The sequence below is a fragment of the Neomonachus schauinslandi genome, chromosome 7, assembly GCF_002201575.2.
Source record: "Neomonachus schauinslandi chromosome 7, ASM220157v2, whole genome shotgun sequence".
NCBI lineage: Eukaryota > Metazoa > Chordata > Mammalia > Carnivora > Phocidae > Neomonachus > Neomonachus schauinslandi.
In genome coordinates, this window is record NC_058409.1 from 54917219 (window position 1) to 54937713 (window position 20495).

Sequence of the window (20495 nt, forward strand, 5' to 3'; positions counted from 1 at the left end):
TGTTCAAAGCACTGAGGGGAAACTCTTTTAGAATTTAGAACCCCCTCTCAACAGCTGAGGCTGGTCTCCCAGGCTCTGAGTGCCCTCACTTGGTCTGTGCTGAAAGGACAAGGACCAAATTTCAATTTCTAAAATCCTTTTATTTGTGCCACATAGAATGTGCATTCCACTTGTCATTCCATTGGCTCCTGTCTGGTCTTACAGGTCTTCTCTCATTGACTTTTTCTAATTCACCTTTCACCTAATTCCCCCATGGTCTTTTGGGCTGAGAGAAGCCACTTTCTGTTTCCTCTAGCAAGAACAGAAATCGCTTATCTGGCTCAGCCACAAGGTCTCAGAGATAACTCCGTTAACATGCATTCTCAAGTGCCTCATCAATAAGGCACAGATAGGTAGAACTGTCTTCTCCATGGGAGAGTCCTGGAAGCAGTGTGGGAGAAGGCTGATAAATGAGAATTAGATAACGAGAAGACAGACCAGATGGCATTTGTGTGCGGGTATTTACATGATCAGGTTCCCTGTCCAGATTTGACATGGGCAGAATGAGTCACTCCAGTGACCAAGTACTTCCGTTGCTGTATTTTTATAGTAATGCTTTAGTGAAATACCTGATTCCTCTCCTATTGGTGATAGTTCCAAACATGCCTAATTAAAGCATGCCTCTTCCTTTCCCCACAGTTGGCTCGGAAAACCCACCGTTAACGGTGATCCGAAAATTTGTACACCTATTGGACCAAAGTAACTTGGATTTCCAGGAAGAGCTGGAGGTAGCACGGTTAAGAGAAGAAGTGGTGACCAAGATCAGAGGCAACCAACAGCTCGAGAAAGACCTGAACTTGATGGACATCAAGATTGGGCTCCTGGTGAAGAACAGGATCACACTGGAGGTCAGTGCTGTCTGTGGGGCCTCCGGCTCCCAGAAGAGAGAAGGGGCCCTTGTATTTGCCTGCAACACCCTTGTCCAGCTAAACTCATCAGGAATCCAGGATATGTTGTCCAAATTCACTGACCATCTTTCTCATGGTTCTCAGACCTGCAAAATTTTAGGCCCCCGCCCCTTATAACATATTTTGTAAGACTTCTTTACCCTTCTGAAATGAATAGTATATGAAACAAAGCCTACTTGCATATGTACCTTCACAATGAGGCTAAGGCCTTTCCGTGAATATAAAAAAGTCACTGATAGTAAAAGCATGGTTTTCAACATGAAAGTACGTGGGCCCAGTGCCCTTGGAAGATGTGATCAAGTTGCCTGAGGCTTGAGCCTCTTCCCAGAGTACCCACACTGAACAAAGTACTAATAGCTGCAGATGAGACTGATGCTTGCGAGTGGGGGAACTGTCAGTGATTTCATTTTCAGAGTGGAAAACAACTCTTTGTAAAGTTCAGAATAAGCCTGTCACTCTCCCCCTGCCACCCCCTCCCCCCCGCCCGGCCACAGAATACAGTCCTAGAAAAGTCCGGGTACGTTAAAATTGGGGAGAAATGTATCTTGCTTCTATCTAAAGCAATTAGTTTTTAGGCTCAAATAATCACAGAATTTCGACCTACATGAATGACCAGCAGGACATTGAAAAATCCAGTCGTGCGAAATGTGGAGAATTTACGCAGGACTGTCCTACAAATTGCAGGACAGCAAAGCATCCCTGCCCCTACCCACTAGAAACCAGTAGTAGCTTCCAGTTGTTAGGATGTTAAAAACAAAACAAAACAAAAAAACACCTTTTCGGGGTGCTTTTACTATCAGTGACTTTTTTATATTCAGTCGGTTGGAGGTCCAACTCTTGATTCCAGCTCAGGTCATGATCTCAGGGTCGTGAGATCAAGCCCTTCATCGGGCTAGGCGCTCAATGCACAGTCTGCTTGGGATTCTCTCTCTCCCTCCCTCTGCCCCTCCCCCCCTCACACATACGCTCTCTCTCTCCTTAAATAAAAAAATTCCATCTTTAAAATAACAAACACCTTTACACATTTTCAAAATGGCCCCTACAGAGTGGACTGCCCCCAAAACAGCCTCTAAGTAACTAATGCTATAGTTTTGTATCTGTGTGAAAACTGCTCCTTTCAGAGCTCTCTCAAACCATGTGAAAAGTTTCATTTTTACCCAAGAAAAGAGATTGGTAGTGTAAGAGGTCTCTCCATGTCCCTGTTCCAGTGCCACATCAGTTTTCAGAAAACGGATAGGTTGGGAGGGGCATGGGAAGCTAACCTTCTGGAAACTCCGAGAAAGCTACCATGGGTCAAACATAGAGTGCCATCTGCCACGGACTTGAGTCTGTGGTTCTGGGAAATGCGCGGCTCAGGAGGCCAGCAGAGAAGTGGATGTGAATGCCCCACTCTTGTCTCTGGCCCTCAGAGAGAAATAGTGAAATAGTGCACAGAAAATAAGGAAAATAGAGCAGTTTATAAAATAGGAAATGATGGTCTTTTCTAACTATTAAGTACAATTTAAGTGTTCTGTATTAAGTCTGTTTTTATCATTTTATCCAGAAAAATAGTACTTTTCTCCTTTTAAAAAAAAAGTGTATTATTTGACAAACATGAGAATTTGTAAAGTGTAATATATTCCAGAAGGTCCTTCAGAAAATGCCTTTTATAGCCTTCAACTGCTGTTTTACCCTCCTCCATAAAGTTGTAAACAGGAAATGCCTTGCCTTTTAAAGTAAAGGCTAGTTGCAAAACACTGAATAGTAGACATAACATGTAGCTTGTTATTCATGTGGAAAATGAAATCATGGCAAATTTTCAGGTCCTTATGAATGTTTAAGATTTTTTAAAACTATTCCCAATTGGGGCGCCTGGGTGGCTCAGTCGGTTAAGCGGCTGCCTTCGGCTCGGGTCATGATCCCAGGGTCCTGGGATCGAGTCCCGCATCGGGCTCCCCGCTCTGCAGGGAGCCTGCTTCTCCCTCTCCCTCTGCCTACTTGTGTTCTCTATCTCTCTGTCAAATAAATAAATAAAATCTAAAAAAAAAAAAAAACTATTCCCAATTGATAGCATTGTGAATCAGAGCTAATTTTTCAAGTTACCTTTTCAAACACCAAATATTGATTACTTATTGGAAATTAAGTTAATGATTATTAAGTATATGGTCTTATTACTGATAGTAGTATTTTTAGTTTGATGATAAGAATAGTACAGTTGAAGCTTTATAGTAGTGAAAAAGTGAGAAACAACCCAAACACAAAAACAATAAACAGAGAACAACAGAATTAGTTTAACATGTACGTTACATACCCACTAAAAATAATTTTTCAAAGAACATTTTTAAGGGCAGGGGGAAATGTTTGCAATACAAGAGAGAAGACAGTTACTTAAAACAGTACAATTTCATTTGTTGTGAAATATATATATATTTTACTTAAAGCTAGGAAAAAAGTTAAGTGATTTTTCTTTGGGGGGCTGGTAAAATTAAACTTCTGAGATTCTTTTTTTTTTTAATACTGAGCATGTTGGGACGCCTGGGTGGCTCAGTCCATTAAGCATCTGCTTTTGGCTTAGGTCCTGATCCTGGGGTCTGGGATCGAGCCCCAGCTGGGTTCTCTGCTCAGCAGGGAGTCTACTTCTCCCTCTCCCTCTGCCTCTGGCTCCCCCTGCTTGTGCTCTCTCTCCCTCTCTCTCTGTCAAGTAAATAAATAAAATCATTTAAATGCATACATACATACATACTTACATACTGAGCATGTGTTTAGTTAGGAAAGAAAGGTTTTTAAAGGAAGTAGCTTAGTTTACAAAGAACAACTCCAGCTCTAAAATTTTTCTAAAATTGATGTTCCTCTCCTGGCCGCTCAGTTGGTACAGCATGCAACTCTCAATCTTGGGGTCATGAATTCAAGCCCCATGTTGGGCATAGACCTTACAAATAAATAAATAAATAAAAATAAAATAAGGGGCGCCTGGGTGGCTCAGTCGTTAAAGCGTCTGCCTTCGGCTCAGGTCATGATCCCAGGGTCCTGGGATTGAGCCCCACATCAGGCTCCCTGCTCCGCGGGAAGCCTGCTTCTCCCTCTTCCCGCTCCCCCTGCTTGTGTTCCCTCTCTCGCTGTGTCTCTCTCTGTCAAATAAATAAAATCTTACAAAAATAAATAAATAAATAAATAAATAAAATAAAATTGGCATTCCTCCTATAAATCACAGAAAGTCAGTGGGTGAATGAAATGGCTAACATTGGTTTTATGCAAAAAAAAAAAAATGGCTTAGAGATGGAGACAAAGCAACTGAAGTAGAAGTTTCTTAGAGAAGTAGGGAGGAAGAAAGGTATAAATTCAAACAAGCTTGAAAGAAAATCTGAATAGAAAGTAAAAGTAATCTTGGGGCACCTGGGTGGCTCAGTTGGTTAAGTGTCCAACTCTTGATTTCAGCTTAGGTCATGATCTCAGGGTCGTGGGATCGAGCCCTGCATCCGCCACTTGAGATTCTCCCTCTCCCTCTCCCGCCACCCCTCTCTGCACTCACACGAGTGCACGCACTCTCTAAAATAAGCAAATAAATTTTTTTAAAAAGAAAAAAATAAAGTCAAAGGAATCTTGAACCCCTGAAATACTCATTGATGAATGTGGTGTGTAATAGGAGTGCAGACATTGAGGCCAGGGCTACCGAAAACCCAGGGGAAGACTAATTTTACAGCTTAATTGTACCACTTCACTGTGGATATAAGCATGTTTCCTTGGGCATGTTTCTTAACCTCTCTGAGCCTTGTTTTCCCTGGAAAATGTGCTCAATGCTTCCCATATGTTGTTTTTAACCTTCACAGCAACTGAGACTGCAATCATTAAGCCCATTTTATAGATTTAGGAAACAGGCTTAGAGAGGTTAACCTGTGCACGGTGGCAAAGCTAACAATGCTGTGCAGGTAGCCCTACTTTCATGTCTCCAAAGCCCAAACCCTTTGTACTACTCTACACTCCTATAAAATTTTTCATACCACAGCCTCTGACCTGCACACAGGTATCCTGTGATCAGGGGAAGGGACAAAATGGTGGCCATCGGGGCAACATCAAAATGAGGGAACATCATGAACAAGTTAAATACTGTTGCTCCTTCAAACCACTGTGCTTCCCATGTTCAAGACTTATTGGTAAGAATAAAGGACGTGAAATTTCTATTAGTGAAAAGCATATGCGTTTGGAAGCCCTCCCTGGTTGGCCTTTGTCTCCTCCTTTGAGCTTCCCAAAGAAAACTTCTGTTGACACAAGAGCAGTCTTGAGCAAGGCATAATTTCAGGGAAGAAGGAAGATGGGCTTTCTGCCATGCTCCCCACCATTCTGCAGTGGGATCTGCCGCAGACACTGTGTCCCATCCGCCCAGCTGCTAGCTCCCCTACCCTTTCCCCTCCAGGGCTCAGCATCTGACGCTTGGCTTCCCATCCTGGATTACTGTCCTGGTCCTGCCCTCACCAAATGTCTCTCTTCTAATGCAAAGGAGTTTAGTTCTGCTCCAGAGCTTGCTTGCCACTCCCACCCTCTCTTCTCTCTCCTCTTCTGTGTATGTCAAAAACCTAACATACGGATGAAGTCCAAGAATAAAACAAATGAAAAGTCTTCAGTTTCCAGAGCCACCTCCATTGAAAATAATTGGAGGGGGAGTTAAATACCAAGATTTTATGTCTGCCACATATTTAAAACCAAGATAATCTATTTACTTCATGTATTTGAGAGACTTGAATGATGACTTGAAGAGAAGAAAGCTGGGATATATGGAGTTGTAAACCAGACTTAATCTAGTGATATTTTAGGACTTCTTGTCAATAAGGACGTCAAGCAGCTACCTGCCCAGACTTCCCCCTTAATCTCCAGCTGGTGCTTAGTACACTTCCTTTCTTCATCCTGAAATCTTTCATATGCTTATGAAATAAGGGTGAAAATGTTGCCTTTTTTAAAAAGTTCATGGAAATGCAAATCAAATCCCCCTCTTTCTGCATACTAGCAGTTAGGAGGCCAGATATAAGGGATAAAGTCCAGGTGGCCCCTCCCTAAGCTGAGAATGGCAAAGAATAAAATCATAGACCCACAAGACAGTGAGTATAACCCACATGGAAGCTTCTGAGAGCAGAACTCCAAGGGGTGTTTTTTTTTCTACCCGTGGATTGACCCTAGCTATGGGAAAACGGGATGCTAGGACGTAAGCAGATTTAGAACCTGTACGCAAAAGCTGACCGTAGTTCTCACCCCCAGGGGCAATTGGAAGTGGTGGCAGGCACGTTTTTGGTTGTCCAAATGACTAGGGGCCCCTACGGGCATCTGATGCACAGGGGCCAGGGATGCCAGATGACCAGTGATCCAGGGATGCATGCACAATGAAGCATTGTATTATCTGAAATTCCCGGAGTGCCCCTCCTCGGGAACCATGGTCAAACATCCTGATGCTGGCTGCAAATCAACTCCTCACATGGAGTCTGGGCTAAGAGCTCAGGGAAGCAGATGGAAGAAGATTTAGGAAAAACAGCTTTATTGCCACCTACTCTGTGAGACAGTGACCCATGGTTACATGGCAGAGGAGGCAGGCATTCTAGAGCACTGGCTTTCATTTGAGTCCTGTGCCACTGGTGGGTCATGAAAGCAATTAAGCGAGTCACATCAGCAATCTTTAAAAGTTAAGGAGAATAAAAGCAAATTGAAGATATCAAAGTGTATCGCAGTAGTGTGGATAAGTATTTCATATTGCGTGTGTGTGTGCATGTGCATGTGTGTTTACCAGCAAAAGATGTAAGATGTATTTTGTGCTGTGGGTCCCTGTAAAAATATTTGGTAGACCCTTACCTAAGAGTCCTGCTCTTGTTCATGACCCTTTACACACTTGAAGGGGACACAATAGCCTGAAATGACTACTTGACAAGATTTGCAGCCACACCTTTTCCAAGATTCTGTTGTAAATGGTTAAAGGAGCAAGATTGAGAAAAATAAATTTTGTTAAATATTTAGGGGATTCGGGGTGCCTGGGTGGCTCAGATAGTTAAGCGTCTGCCTTTGGCTCAGGTCATGATCCCAGGGTCCTGGGATCGAGTCCCGCATCGGGCTCCCTGCTAGGCGGGGAGCCTGCTTCTCCCTCTGCCTCTGCCTCTCTGACTCTCATGAATAAATAAATAAAGCATTTAAAAAAAAATATTTAGGGGATTCCTTTCACTTCCATCTCTAATTTCTACATTACATATTTTTTGCAAGTGCTTTTATAGTTTGAAAAGATCTAATTCATTCTTTAAAAGTGTACACTTTAGTGGTGTTTAGTATATTCACAAAACTGTAGGACCATACATCCATAATTCTAGAACATTCACCCCAAAAAGAAACCCCAGAGAAAATGTTCTCAAATTAGATGGTATGTGAATTTTATCATATGTGAATAACAATTCACTTCAAAAAAACAAAGAACACCCATGTTCATTAACACTTACTACCTATTCTCCCCTAAAGCAGAGCAACTATTAATCTACTTTCTGGCCAGATTTGCCTGTTATGGATATTTCATATGAATGGAATCACACTGTATGTGATCTGTTGTGACTGGCTTTTTTCCCTTAGTATTGTGTGTTTTAAGGTTTTAGCCTAAATCAGTACTTCATTCCTCTTTATTGACAAATAACATTCCATTGTACAGATATACCATATTTTGTCTATCCATTCATCAGTTAATGAACATATGAGTTGTTTCCTCTTTTGGGGTATTATGAATAATTCTGCTGTGAGCATTCATGTACACATTTTTGTGTGGACACTGGTCTTCCATTCTCAGGTATATACCTAAGAGCGGAATTGCTGGGTCATATGGTAACTCTGTGTTTAACTTTTGAAGAACTGCCAAAATGTTTTCTAAGTGGGTATACCATTTTACATTCCCACCAGCAAGGTATGAATTGGGAAAATGTCTATTCAGATCTTTTGCCCATGTTTGATTGGGCTGCCTTTATTTTTGAAATGCAAGAGTTCTTTATATCCCTCATTCAATGTAAACATTTTCTCCCCTTCTGTGGGTTGTCTTTTTATTTCATTAGTAGTGTCCTTTGAAGCCAAAGGTTTTACTTTTTATGAAGTCCGATTTATTTTTTCTTTTGTCACTAGTACTTTTGATGTCATATGTAAGAAACCGTTGCCTAATCCAAAGGGACAAAGATTTATGTCTAGGTTTTCTTTCAAAAGTTTTATAGTTTTAGCTCCTACCTTTAGTTCTTTGATCTCTTTTAATTTTTGTTTATGGTATGAAGTCAGGGTCTGACTTCTTTCTTGTAAATGTGGATATCCAGTTATCCCAGAATCATTTGTTGAAAAGACCATTCTTTCCCTATTGAAATGTATTGGTGCCTACATTTCATCTTAAGAACAGCTAAGTACAGCTTTAGAGAACAAATATTACAAAAGCCAAATTCACCTGTAAGCTGAGTTTCCTTAATGTAACATTCTCTCCTTTGTTTCTTCCTAAGGGAAATGTGGAAAATTAATCTTTCCAACACATGTGTTTTGAGGTGTGTGTGAAGGGAGGAGGTAAAAAACAGCAGGATAAAAAGTAATCATTTCATAAATTTTTTCCAGGATGTAATTTCACACAGAACGAAGCTGAATAAGAAAAAAGGTGGAGAAATGCAAATACTGAATAACACTGACAACCAGGGAATTAAAAGTTTAAGTAAGGAGAGAAGAAAAACACTAGAAACATACCAGCAGCTGTTTTATCTTTTACAGGTGAGAACAATTGCTTTCACTAAAAGCTTTGGATCAATACTATATTCCTTGTTGGTGGTTTATAATGGATCTTTCCCCAATGTAAAGTTGTAGTCGCTGACATGTTTGACCTACTACTAAGTACCAAGTACTATTCTGGATGCTTTACATACATCATATCTTTTAATTCTTACCACAACCCTCAGAACACAATAATTATTGTTATTCCCATACTATAGATGAGAAAACTGAGATGCAGCCAGTAAATGGTAAAGCCAAGGGTATTGGAACCCAAGCAGTTTGACTTTGGAGCCCTTGCTTCTGAGACTGTTATATTACAGTTATGTGCAGAGACAGTATAAACCTAGTCATAAAATAAGGAGATGCTGTCAGCCATGAAAAAATTAAAGTATGTGCAAAATGGATCTTTTTTTTTTTTTTTTTTTTATTTTATTTATTTATTTGAGACAGAGAGAATACATGAGAGGGGGGAGGGTCAGAGGGAGAAGCAGGCTCCCTGCCGAGCAGGGAGCCCGATGCGGGACTCGATCCAGGGACTCCAGGATCATGACCTGAGCCGAAGGCAGTCGCTTAACCAACTGAGCCACCCAGGCGCCCGCAAAATGGATCTTTACCTGACCCAGCCTGCCCTTCTTTTGAGAATAGAACCAGAGAGTTTGGATTAGGGCAGTAGGGCATCTTTTTGATTTCCTTATTTTCATGGCATTACTACGATGTCAATGAACAGTCATTTTCCACTGCTTCCAGGGTGCAGGTGAGAATAAGTTGAACTGCTTATGGTTGAACTGTGGTGGACCAGTTACTGTTCTGGTTAATCACTAATTCACCTTAACTGTCCTACCAGCACATCCACTTAGTCCCAAAGGAAAGTGAGTAAGCACTGAGTAAGTAAGCAAAGCAAAGTTTATCACTTTGTTTAGTGATAAACAAAGTCTTCCCTTTGGCAGGACAATTTCCCCTGAAAAGGTGGCTCAGCAGTTCTTCCTAGAGTCAGGTGTCCCTTTGTGTAATGGGGATGCTGCTGCTGTTGGTGGTGACTGCCTCAAGGCCTGAAGGTCCCTGAATCTTTCCTTGGGGACCACGCTGACATTAGGTATACAGAGAACACGTTACCCAAACCATGAATGAGGTGTGGTTTGCCACATGGAAGAAGTTATGTTAATTTTAGTACAGATGAGAATTCTCAGTCTGGAGTGACTGGCGAGCAGGTGTAGTACCACAGATGGCCACGATGTGGCAGCATAGAAGGAAAATGTTAAAACAGTATTATTGTTCATAGAATCCATTGCTTAATTAACCCCATCAAACCTTCCAGAAAGACAAGGGGCTCCCACTGGGTAGGGAAGGGTTTTTGTCTACCTAAATTAGAATAGTAGTCATCCACCAGTTGGAAATTTAATCTTAGGCATTTATTTGTTTTGACCTCCATGAACCTCCCAAATGTATGAGGCTTCTTTAGGATATAGTTTCTCGTGGTAGATTTTGATAGAATTTGTGTCCTAAGAAAAGTGAAACTGTGGTCATTGGCCTAAGACTTGTATTTTTTACCTTGTTCTGTAAGTGGAGACCCATGAATGGAAAGGGTAAAAAATGCAGGAACATCTTGAGAATAATTCCACCACTTTATTCCCCAAACAACCCAAAACTGCTAGTCCCAGAGCTCTACCATTCAGTTGTACCGAGTGAAGTGTCTCTTGAACTCATGTAATTTTCTTTACCTTTTCTCGGAGACATTAGCCTGAGATCATTGAGGAAACTACAGAAAAGCAAATGGTCTAGATTCCTTTGGCCTTTGAATGATGCCTTGGCAAGAAGTCTGAGCCAAAGCACAAGTCAGCTAGTAAAGGTTTTGCTTTGCCTTTGCCTCTTCAGTCTCAGCCTCCATGGAAAGTGTTCAGGTCATCTGGGAGGCATGAGGAGTAGGCTTTTTAGCTTTAGAGTGAGTTTCCTTTCTCCTAATCCCATATGCTTAGTGTGGGAAAAGAATCACTGCAGAACTGTAAAGAAAACGTCCTCAGCTACTGCTTCATAAAGTTTCAGACAATCATGATGAGCTTGAAAGTAAACCTAAGTAGTAAGGTAAACCAGAATTTGGATTTTCCTTAAAAACTTTAAAGCCAAACTGCTTGAGTGTATTAAATGAAGACTAGTTTCCACATATGGAAAACTTTCTTTTCTCATCAGCAGGAGGATGAAGAGTAGAGATACTTAATTTCTCTATGTAAATATTTTCCTCTATAACCTAAATAGTAGTTGTTTTCCTCTAACCTCATCTGGTTGGTGTAGCTCCTGGAGAAAACCCATATTACATGAAGGCTGCTGGTGTATCTCAGAAACTCCATCCTCAGAAGAGCCCTCAGGAATCCACGTCAATTTTTTTTTAATTCTTGAGTTTTAAGTTGTCTTTTTTTTTTTTTCTGTCACTTCCTTCTGCCGTTTCATCCATCAGCTATCCTGACCTTCACCCCTCCCTTCAGACTCCCCACCTCACTTCTACCTTCTCTCTCCTTGTAAAACATCCTGGCCATCCCACTGTCTCTACATGTAAATGTATCGTTTTCCTTTTCTTTCTAGTCTCAGAATATGGGACGTATTTCCTTCTGTTCATTCATTAGTCCTTCTAGAATAATCTATGTAGCTGGTCTCTTGGTTCATTATTGCCAGTCTCTTCAGATACCGGATTCTATTGGCCAACCCCTCTCTCTTCTGTGTCTCTACATTAAATATTAATATGTAGCCTGAAATGGTTAACAGTGTATAATGTACATAATATAACTATATTTCATTAAATATATAGCATATAAAACTTAAATCCTATTGTAGCTTTATAATATAACTTCCTATAGTATTAATTTTAGCTGACACCTTTTAAAGTCTTATTATGTGTCAGATACTCCACTATATGCTTTATACGTATTAAAGGGAATTGGGTACTCCTCTCTGTTTTAATAATATATTAACATACAGTTTTGTTTTTAGACCAATCCTTTATACCTGGCTAAGCTGATTTTCCAGATGCCACAGAATAAATCAACTAAATTTATGGACACTGTTATTTTCACACTATACAATTACGCTTCCAATCAGCGAGAAGAATATCTACTCCTCAAGCTTTTTAAGACTGCTCTGGAGGAAGAAATAAAGTATGTATATAAATATATATGTAAAAATATCAATGAATAGATCATTTTAGTGGCAGTTATCTCTGATTTACTAAAATAGTATTTAAATTATTCTTATAAGTTACTCATATATGTTCAAGTATATCAATTCACTTAAGAAATGTCTACGTCACTATAGGTATTTCCTGGTACAGCTTTCTCCCACCAGTGATAGCTTTTTTAGAGCTAAATTATTTTTGACTTTGCAAGTAAACAGCAACTTGAAAATCAAAAGCTTTTTTGAAAGTCAGTGGAAAAAATTTAACTTAATTAAAATTCTGTGAGTAATAAAGCTGTAAACAGATGGGGATAATAGTCTCTGCCAAAAAGTCTTCTTTTACTTCTCTTACTGAAACTTAAACTGATTTTTGCTGATTTATTTTCTGATTCAGTTAATGTAAAAAGGAATGTGCAGATGCCTATATTAAAGGGGCCAAAAGAATACAGGAAAAATGCCCTTAGCCAACAAGATGGATCTCAGCTGCCTTCCTGGCTTCTTATAACTTGAGCTATACTGGTTCCTATGGATCTCAGAAGCATATTAGCTAGGAACCTCTGCCCTCAGGGTATCTGTAAGCCAGCCTGAGAAATAGGATACATGAGAAATAGGAATGTGTGCACTGGAATAAATAAGTACTAATGAATGACACACACAGTGTAACAGATCAGAGGGATGGAGAGAGAAGTTCCAGTTCCAGTTACAACTGTAATAGCAATTTAACAATGTAATGGGACCGACACAGCTACACTTATGGGGAACATGGCATAGCGTATAAACTTGTCAAATCACTAAGTTGTACACCTGAAACTAATGTAATGTGTGTCAACTCTACTCAAAAGATAATAAATAAGAAAGGGAGGAAGGTAGAAAAGTTCCAGTTAGGTCAGCCGATAAAGACTTTAGGGAGAGGGGCGCCTGGGTGGCTCAGATGGTTAAGTGTCTGCCTTCAGCTCAGGTCATGATCCCGGGGTCCTGGGATCGAGCCCCGCATCGGGCTCCTGGCTCAGCGGGGAGCCTGCTTCACCCTCTGCCTCTGCCTCTCCCCCTGCTCATGCTCTCTCTCTCTCTATCTCTGTGTCTCAAATGACTAAACAAAATCTTTAAAGAAAAAAAAAGTTAAAAAAAAAAAAGACTTTAGGGAGAGGAAGTAGTTGATCCAAATCCTTCAAGAATATCTACAGTTTTTTATAAGAAGAAATGGAAAAGGGAAATAAGAAACAATATTGACAGAAAGAGCATGGGCCAAAATCGGTGAAAGAACGTAGGATCAATCTCGCCAAAATGTGATTTAACTAGTCACGAACAGGAGATGGAGCTAGAAAGATAGGTTGGGCCAGATCACGGGAGCCACTGAGCCCAGGCCCAAGTGCTGAGGCACTGTTCACTTCCTTGGAAGCCCTGAAAGGTCTTCGAGCAGAGTATAGACATGGCCACGCGAGGTTTCTAGAGGATCGATCTGCTGCTGTTTATGAACAGAATAAAGGGCAGCTGCATGGGTCAGAGAAATAGGGGAGTCAGAAGGAAAAAAATACAGTTTGGATTTTTAACACAATGAGTATGAGCTACAGGTATAGAACGTGAAGGGGAAAATGTCCAGCAGAAAATCAGAAATCCAAAACCAATTTCCAGGAAAGAGAGATGGATTAGACGCTGAGCTCAGAGGACAAGTTCCAAGGAGATGGTCGTTGAGATTGCACATGTGAGTGAGGTCTGAGGGTAGATCATGTAGAAAGATGTGAGATCGAACAGTTAAAATGTGGGGAAAGGAGCCAACAAAGGAAACCAAGGGAACAACTGGGTAAGATGAGGACTGGAATACAGCACTCTGAGACGCTGAGGGGAAAGGGGGTACACAGGGAGCACGTGGTCACGTGGGAGGGTGAGAGGCTGCACGGAGATGAAAGGGAGGCGGGTCAGGGAAGCTCACAGGAGTTGGCAATCAGCAGTCAAGAGCAGCTCTCTCCCCCCATGTGAGGTAGCCAGAAGCTTCCCTGAGGAGAATTTGAGTGTGATTTGAAGAAGTGGATTTAGTTCATTGAATCGAGAACGTTGTTTTTGAAATGTGGTAACTAGATGGGACACAGTACTTGCACGGTGGCCCCCTGGCTTCTTCTTAGTGTCAGTCCATTTTTAGTTCCTTCCTGCCTTCTAGATCGAAATTAAAGCCGAGCACTTATTTTTACATCCTCGAGTCCCTCGCATAACGAACACACATCTTACAAATGATTGCTTGCTTTTAAACCATGCCGCCTTTGATTTTCATGGAGGAAGTAGAGCCCCATGAAGTCCTTGCCCACCAGAGAGAACATAGGCTGTTTAAAACTCTGTCCATACAGGCAACCCATTTGTTTTGGTCTGGGCTTCTTTTAGATCAAAGGTGGATCAGGTACAGGACATAGTGACTGGGAACCCCACGGTCATCAAGATGGTTGTGAGCTTCAACAGAGGTGCCCGAGGACAGAACACGCTGCGCCAGCTCCTGGCTCCAGTGGTGAAAGAGATCCTGGACGACAAGTCCCTGACCATCAACACGAGCCCTGTAGAGGTGTACAAGGCTTGGGTGAACCAACTAGAAACACAGACTGGAGAAGCCAGGTACCTGAGCCCGGAAGATGTTGGTTTTCAGTCATGTTTTATGATCATTTTTACATGGTTATGATCTATATCCTCTTAAACTCTCTTAAAAGAACAAAATTTACTGTCCAGAGGCAGTTTTCAACTGAAGATGTTCCCTCCTTTAATGTACCCATGCAGGCCACATTCTTGGACCCTTGTGCATCTCGGTATGACATGGTACTTTCAACTTTCAGTACTGGTTGACCCCCAAAGCCACAACTTCTGTAATTCTCTCCCTTGGTTGCTCTGTGTGTGTTTCTAAACCTAGACCTAGAAGTAGTGCAGACTTTCTCTTCACCTGATGATACATACTTTTTTACAGTTACCAAGTGAGTAAGCTTCCTGTGTAAGCATTAATAAGCCAGGTAGGATAGGCTTATTCTGGGTGGTAGTTAGTAAATCTAAGCAATCTCAGCTTTTTATCTTGTGCAAAAGGATGCCTTGTGCAATCGTTAATATACGCATAGAGAATTACGTGGATGGTTCTCACAGCACTGTTTGTAACAGCAAAAAGTTGGGAAAAGTCAAAATATTTAGCTTCGAGGAATTTGTTAAATAAATGTTTGTATAACACATAGTAGACTTAGTAACAGTTTGGAATAATGGTATAGAAATATTTTTATTGGCATGGAAACAATGTGGTATAGTTTTCAGTTGTAGTTGAGTACAATAAACCATTTTCTATAAAAATACGTGTGTGTGTGTGTGTGTGTGTAGGATCTGTATGGAATGTGTATATGTATCAACTCTATTATACCCATGTGTGTGTTAGGCCCACATACACAGATGTATAGAGTAGGACTTAGAAATTTATGCACCAAGATATGAAAGATGGTTGCCTCTGGGTTGGTATTATATTCTTGTTTGTTTATATGCAATTTTTTCTGCAATGAACATACTGTTTTTTTGTAATTAAAAAAAAAAGAGGGATGGCTGGGTAAGCATCCAACTCTTGATCTTAGCTCAGGTCTTGAGCTCAGATTTTGATCTCAGGGTTGGGCTCCATACTGGGGGAACCTACTTAAAAGAAGAGAGAGAGAGAGAGAAAGTTAGCCGGGTCTGTATCACTTGAGTCTCCTGTTATTTTGCCAGAAGAGTCCCGAGAGGGAGCCTGGAGTCCCCCTCGTCCACTCTTGGCAGGGGGACTGTCTGGGCACATGGGACCTCCCCTCAGTTGGCAAACATTTTGCGCCTGAGGTCAGTGGGTGAAGTCCACTTCACTGTACAAAACTTGATTGTCCAAACAGCTTGGCAAGAACACAAATGCTTGTCCCTAAGCCCCCAATTAATTGAAAGCCCTTGTGTTTTCAGCAAGTTGCCTTATGACGTGACCACCGAACAAGCTCTAACATACCCAGAGGTGAAAAATAAACTGGAGGCATCCATTGAGAATCTGAGAAGGGTCACCGACAAAGTCCTGAATTCTATCATTTCTTCCCTTGATCTCCTGCCGTAAGTTGTACACGTAGCTACTTGAACGTTCTTCCCTCAAAGTTCTTGCAGCACGATGTTAAATAAATCCTGGCGGTCAAGATAGGCATTCTCCCTCATACTGTTTTAACATGATTTTATAAGTTTGCCTGAGTTTGCATTTTAAGTTCATAACTGTTCTCCAAAGAGGGAACACTAAAAACAGTGCTCAGTGACTGTCATCAGTGAAGGTCCTGTGATTCTGTTACCATCTCATTTTATGTTTAATTTTTAAGAAAACTGCTCCACTGTAGTTGACTAGAACAACTGCTTTGTGTTTCTTTCTCACTTAGCCTTTTCCCATTATTTTCTTTTGTCATCTGTTTTACATGTAGTTATGGATTGAGGTATATAGCCAAAGTACTGAAGAATTCGATCCATGAGAAATTTCCTGATGCCACAGAAGATGAGCTATTAAAGGTAGATTTTCAAGGGTCATCTCACCATAGCTTCTGTTGGGGGCGTGAGCCAAAATTATCAGCATTACATTTTGTGAGATTTTCTTTTCCCTCCACATGACTGTTTATAAAAAGCTGCAGGTCTTCTGTTTTGAATGACTGTCAAGATTATTGATGATGCTGAAATTACTTTAGAGATCTTACACATTATTGAGAATCTTTATATTAGAGCATTTGGGGACAATATGCTCTAATTATGCTATTTTTCACCAAAAATAATTTGGTTAGCTATATTGGTAATGTGTGACTATTTTCACTACCTTTACAGAACTCCTTTTTAGGATTCAGATCAGAAAATGATCTTTCTTGGGAAACGGCAATGAATATTTACTTCAATTTTTAAAAATCTAAAACTCTTGAGTTGTTTCTCTTGAAAACGGTCTTTTCCTCTGCATTCCTCCAGATTGTGGGAAACCTCCTGTACTACCGGTACATGAACCCAGCTATCGTAGCTCCTGATGGCTTTGATATCATTGACATGACTGCTGGAGGTCAGATCAATCCCGATCAAAGGAGAAACTTGGGATCAGTGGCCAAGGTTCTTCAGCATGCAGCCTCCAACAAGCTGTTCGAAGGAGAAAATGAGCATCTCTCTTCTATGAATAATTATTTATCAGAGACCTATCAAGAGTTCAGGTGAGAGGGGTGATTACTTTTGGAGAAACTTGCAAGATGATGAGCAAAAGTCATGTGTGTTCTGTACTCAGAAGTGAAGTTGGGGCTGAGGGATAGGAACCTCAGGTGATGGTGTGCACTTCTTCTTGCTGGCGCAATGGGGAAAGAACAGGCTGGGTCACTTCAGTCGGGGGCTCCCCATCCCACCCCTGCCCCCAGTGCCCCTGCTACCCTGAATCATCCCCAGATGTTTGATTTCTGCTGTGGACAGAATGAAATCTTTACTCTTCCTGGTGCGCTACTGGCTTATAGGACTTAGAAGTCAGAAAAGCAGATTTCTTCTTCATTGAACTTAAGAAGAGGGTTTTTGGTTCTGTTTTCTTTACGAATGTGTCCAATGAGAAAGAACTTGCTTATCTGCATCAGACAATAGTAGGACACTGAGTATTTGGTTTTCAAAAGGCTAGGGAGATCCAGCTTTTATATTTGTTGAGGATTGTATAGGAGTATGTTCTTTTCTTTAACCTCTGTTACCCATGTAAGACTTACGTCCATTGCCTTGATAGGCATTTCCAAATTCTATCACTGATCTTTCCATGGGAACATGAAAGGAGTGGGTCTGGTAGGAAGATACAGTCACCCTGAAGCTCTCCAAGGAAGCATATTCAATTTGGTGTTCGTTTTTTCTCTTGTTGCCATTCCATTGGTAGGTCGTAGAAATAAGACATAAATGCAGCCTCTGTAACTCCTCACTTAGAAAATTGATTTCCCATTCCTCAGTTTTCCTCTGAGGAGTGGATCTTCCTCTGGAAGAGTGATTTATCTGCTCACAAAGGTAGTTCATGATCGTCATTCTCTGTTTAGAATCGTGGCCTCTTGTGAGAAAATTCCCTCCAAATCCTCTTACTACAGGAAGATTTGATATCTTGAGCTGCTAATTTTAGTTCTTCTCACGAATGAAAAATGTACTATTTCTTGTAAATCCTTATCTGCTACTACAGCTTCCCTTTACTTCCTTTTTTCTCAGATTGTTCTTATCAAACATCTGTGGTTCCAGCTCTTCTTCAAAAAGAAACAAAACCAAAGTCCCCCCCCACTTCCTCTTAAATTCCTATTTTTTCCTCTCACACTTGTATTTATCCTATGTGTTCCTCAGCAACCTATTAAAAGTGTAGGAAGACAAACTGTCAAAAAAGTGTAGGAAGACCAACTGTCACATGGAAATGTGCTCTTCTCCCGCACCAACAGGGCTGCTCACGATTTAACCTCTTCAGCTTTGGGCTGGGAAGGTAGAGGCCTTTTTGGTGTATAAGCCTTGGGTACCCTTAGGAGATAGACCAAAGATAATTTCAGGCATATGAAAATTTACTGCAGGGGCACCTGGGTGGCTCAGTCAGTTAAGTGTCTGACTCTTGATTTTGGCTCAGGTCATGATCTCAGGGAGATCACTCTCTCTCTCTGTGCCCACTGCCCCCCTACCCTGGGCACACGCTCTCCCTCTGTCTCTCAAATAAATAAATCTTTTAAAAAATAAAATAAATCAGGGGGGAAAGATGGCGAGGAGTAGGGGACCCTATTTCAACTGGTCCCCAGAATTGAGCTGGATAACTACCAGACCACTCTGAGCACCCACGAAACCAGCCTGAGATGTAAGAAGATCTGGATCTCTACAAACAGAATATTGCGGGCAGTTGGTTTTGAGGTACTAAGCGGACAGCTGTGATCCTGCGGGCAGATATCGGAGGATAAACCGCGGTGGGAGGGTGCCTGGATGTGGGGATCCTACCCCGCCGGTGAGTGACAGCCTCGCGCCGCTGCGGATGGGTACAGACTCGCAGACCGGTAGCGTCGGGAAAGGACTTTAGGGCAGCCCCCGGGGTGGAAAACCAGACCGGAGGGGTCGCGCGCACGTGAACTGCAGGCCCCCCGGACAGAAACCGGAGTGACGGTGGCGCCCACGTGAACTGCAGCCTCCGAGACGGAAACCCGGTGCGCCGGGGTCGCGCTGGTTAACTGCAGGCCCGGGGTGGAAACCCCGAGCGGCGGAGTCGCGCGCACGCGAACTGGGAGCGGCTGGGGGTTTTAGAAGCACAAAGGGCAGAGACGTGCCCCGACCTGGAGGCAGGACTGGGGGCACTGCGGAGGGGCGCACAACCCAGGCCACTGCAGTTTAAAACGGAGACAGTGTGGCCTGGAGAGCTCACTGAAGAACAGACCGCGGTCTCTCTGCTCTGAGGCAGAGGGTTGGAAACGGTCTCTTCTGCTCTGACTCGCGGAAGAGACATGGAAAGGCGCCAGAGAACAAAAGCCCCAAAGACTGATTCCCCCTGAGCCCATCCCCCGCCACAGGGGCGCAGGGCAACTCCGCCCAAACAGGGTTGCCTGAGTAACAGCGCGGCAGGCCCCTCCCCCAGAAGACAGGCTGGGAAAACAAGAGGCCAGCAACCCTAAGGTCCCAAGAAGACAGGTGCATCTTGCTTGGGTTCTGGTCAATAATTTGGACTCTATACATTCCCTCAAACACCCATCAACAGAATGACTAGGAGGAGGAGCCCCCAAAACAGAAAAGACTCAGAGATTATGACTTATGCTGCAGATTTACAAATGGATGCAGATATAACCAAGGTGTCGGAGATGGAATTCAGGCTAGCAATTGTGAAGACAATGGCTAAAATGGAGAAATCAATTAATGGCAACATAGAGTCTCTAAGGGCAGAAATAAAAGGTGAATTGGCAGACTTAAAAATGCTATCAATGAGATCCAAGCCAATCTAGATAATCTAACAGCTAGGGTAACTGAGACAGAAGAGAGAATAAGCGATCTGGAAGACAGTATAATAGATAAAAAGGGAAAAGAGGAGGCCAGGGAAAAACAACTCAGAATCCATGAAAATAGAATCAGAGAAATAAGTGACACCATGAGGTGTTCCAATGTCAGAATAATTGGAATCCCGGAGGGAGTGGAGAGAGAGAGAGAGGGCTAGAAGATGTATTTGAGCAAATTGTAGCTGAGAACTTCCCTAATCTGGGGAATGAAACAAACATTCGAGTCCTAGAGGCAGAGAGGACCCTCCTAAGATCAAGGAGAACAGGCCAACACCCTGGCATGTAATAGTAAAACTTGCAAATCTTAGAACCAAGGAAACCATCTTAAGGGCAGTTAGGGGGAAGAGATTCCTTACGTACAGAGGGAGGAACATCGGAATAACGTCAGACCTATCCACAGAGACCTGGCAAGCCAGAAAGGCCTGGCAAGACATATTCAGGGTACTAAATGAGAAGAACATGCAGCCAAGAATACTTTATCTGGCAAGGCTTTCATTTAGAATGGATGGAGAGATGCAGAACTTCCACGACCAGCAGAATTTGAAAGAATATGTGACCACTAAGCCAGCCCTGCAAGAAATATTAAGGGGGGTTCTATAAAAGGAGAAAGACCCCAAGAGTGATCTACAACAGAAATTTACAGGGACAATCTATAAAAACAACGTCTTCACAGGCA

At 42.0% G+C, this 20495-nt stretch overlaps 1 protein-coding gene across 2 annotated transcripts in view; it reads left to right on the forward strand.

The window, feature by feature from the left end:
* Positions 1-20495, forward strand: part of IQGAP2 (IQ motif containing GTPase activating protein 2) — a 293302-nt gene that overhangs the window by 239996 nt on the left and 32811 nt on the right. For both annotated transcript variants that reach the window (XM_044916696.1, XM_044916697.1), the window contains 7 exons: positions 679-887; positions 8523-8672; positions 11652-11815; positions 14205-14429; positions 15762-15902; positions 16256-16340; positions 16782-17014. In XM_044916696.1, coding sequence (XP_044772631.1) covers positions 679-887; positions 8523-8672; positions 11652-11815; positions 14205-14429; positions 15762-15902; positions 16256-16340; positions 16782-17014 — 1207 coding nt within the window. The remainder of the gene's footprint in view (positions 1-678; positions 888-8522; positions 8673-11651; positions 11816-14204; positions 14430-15761; positions 15903-16255; positions 16341-16781; positions 17015-20495) is intronic.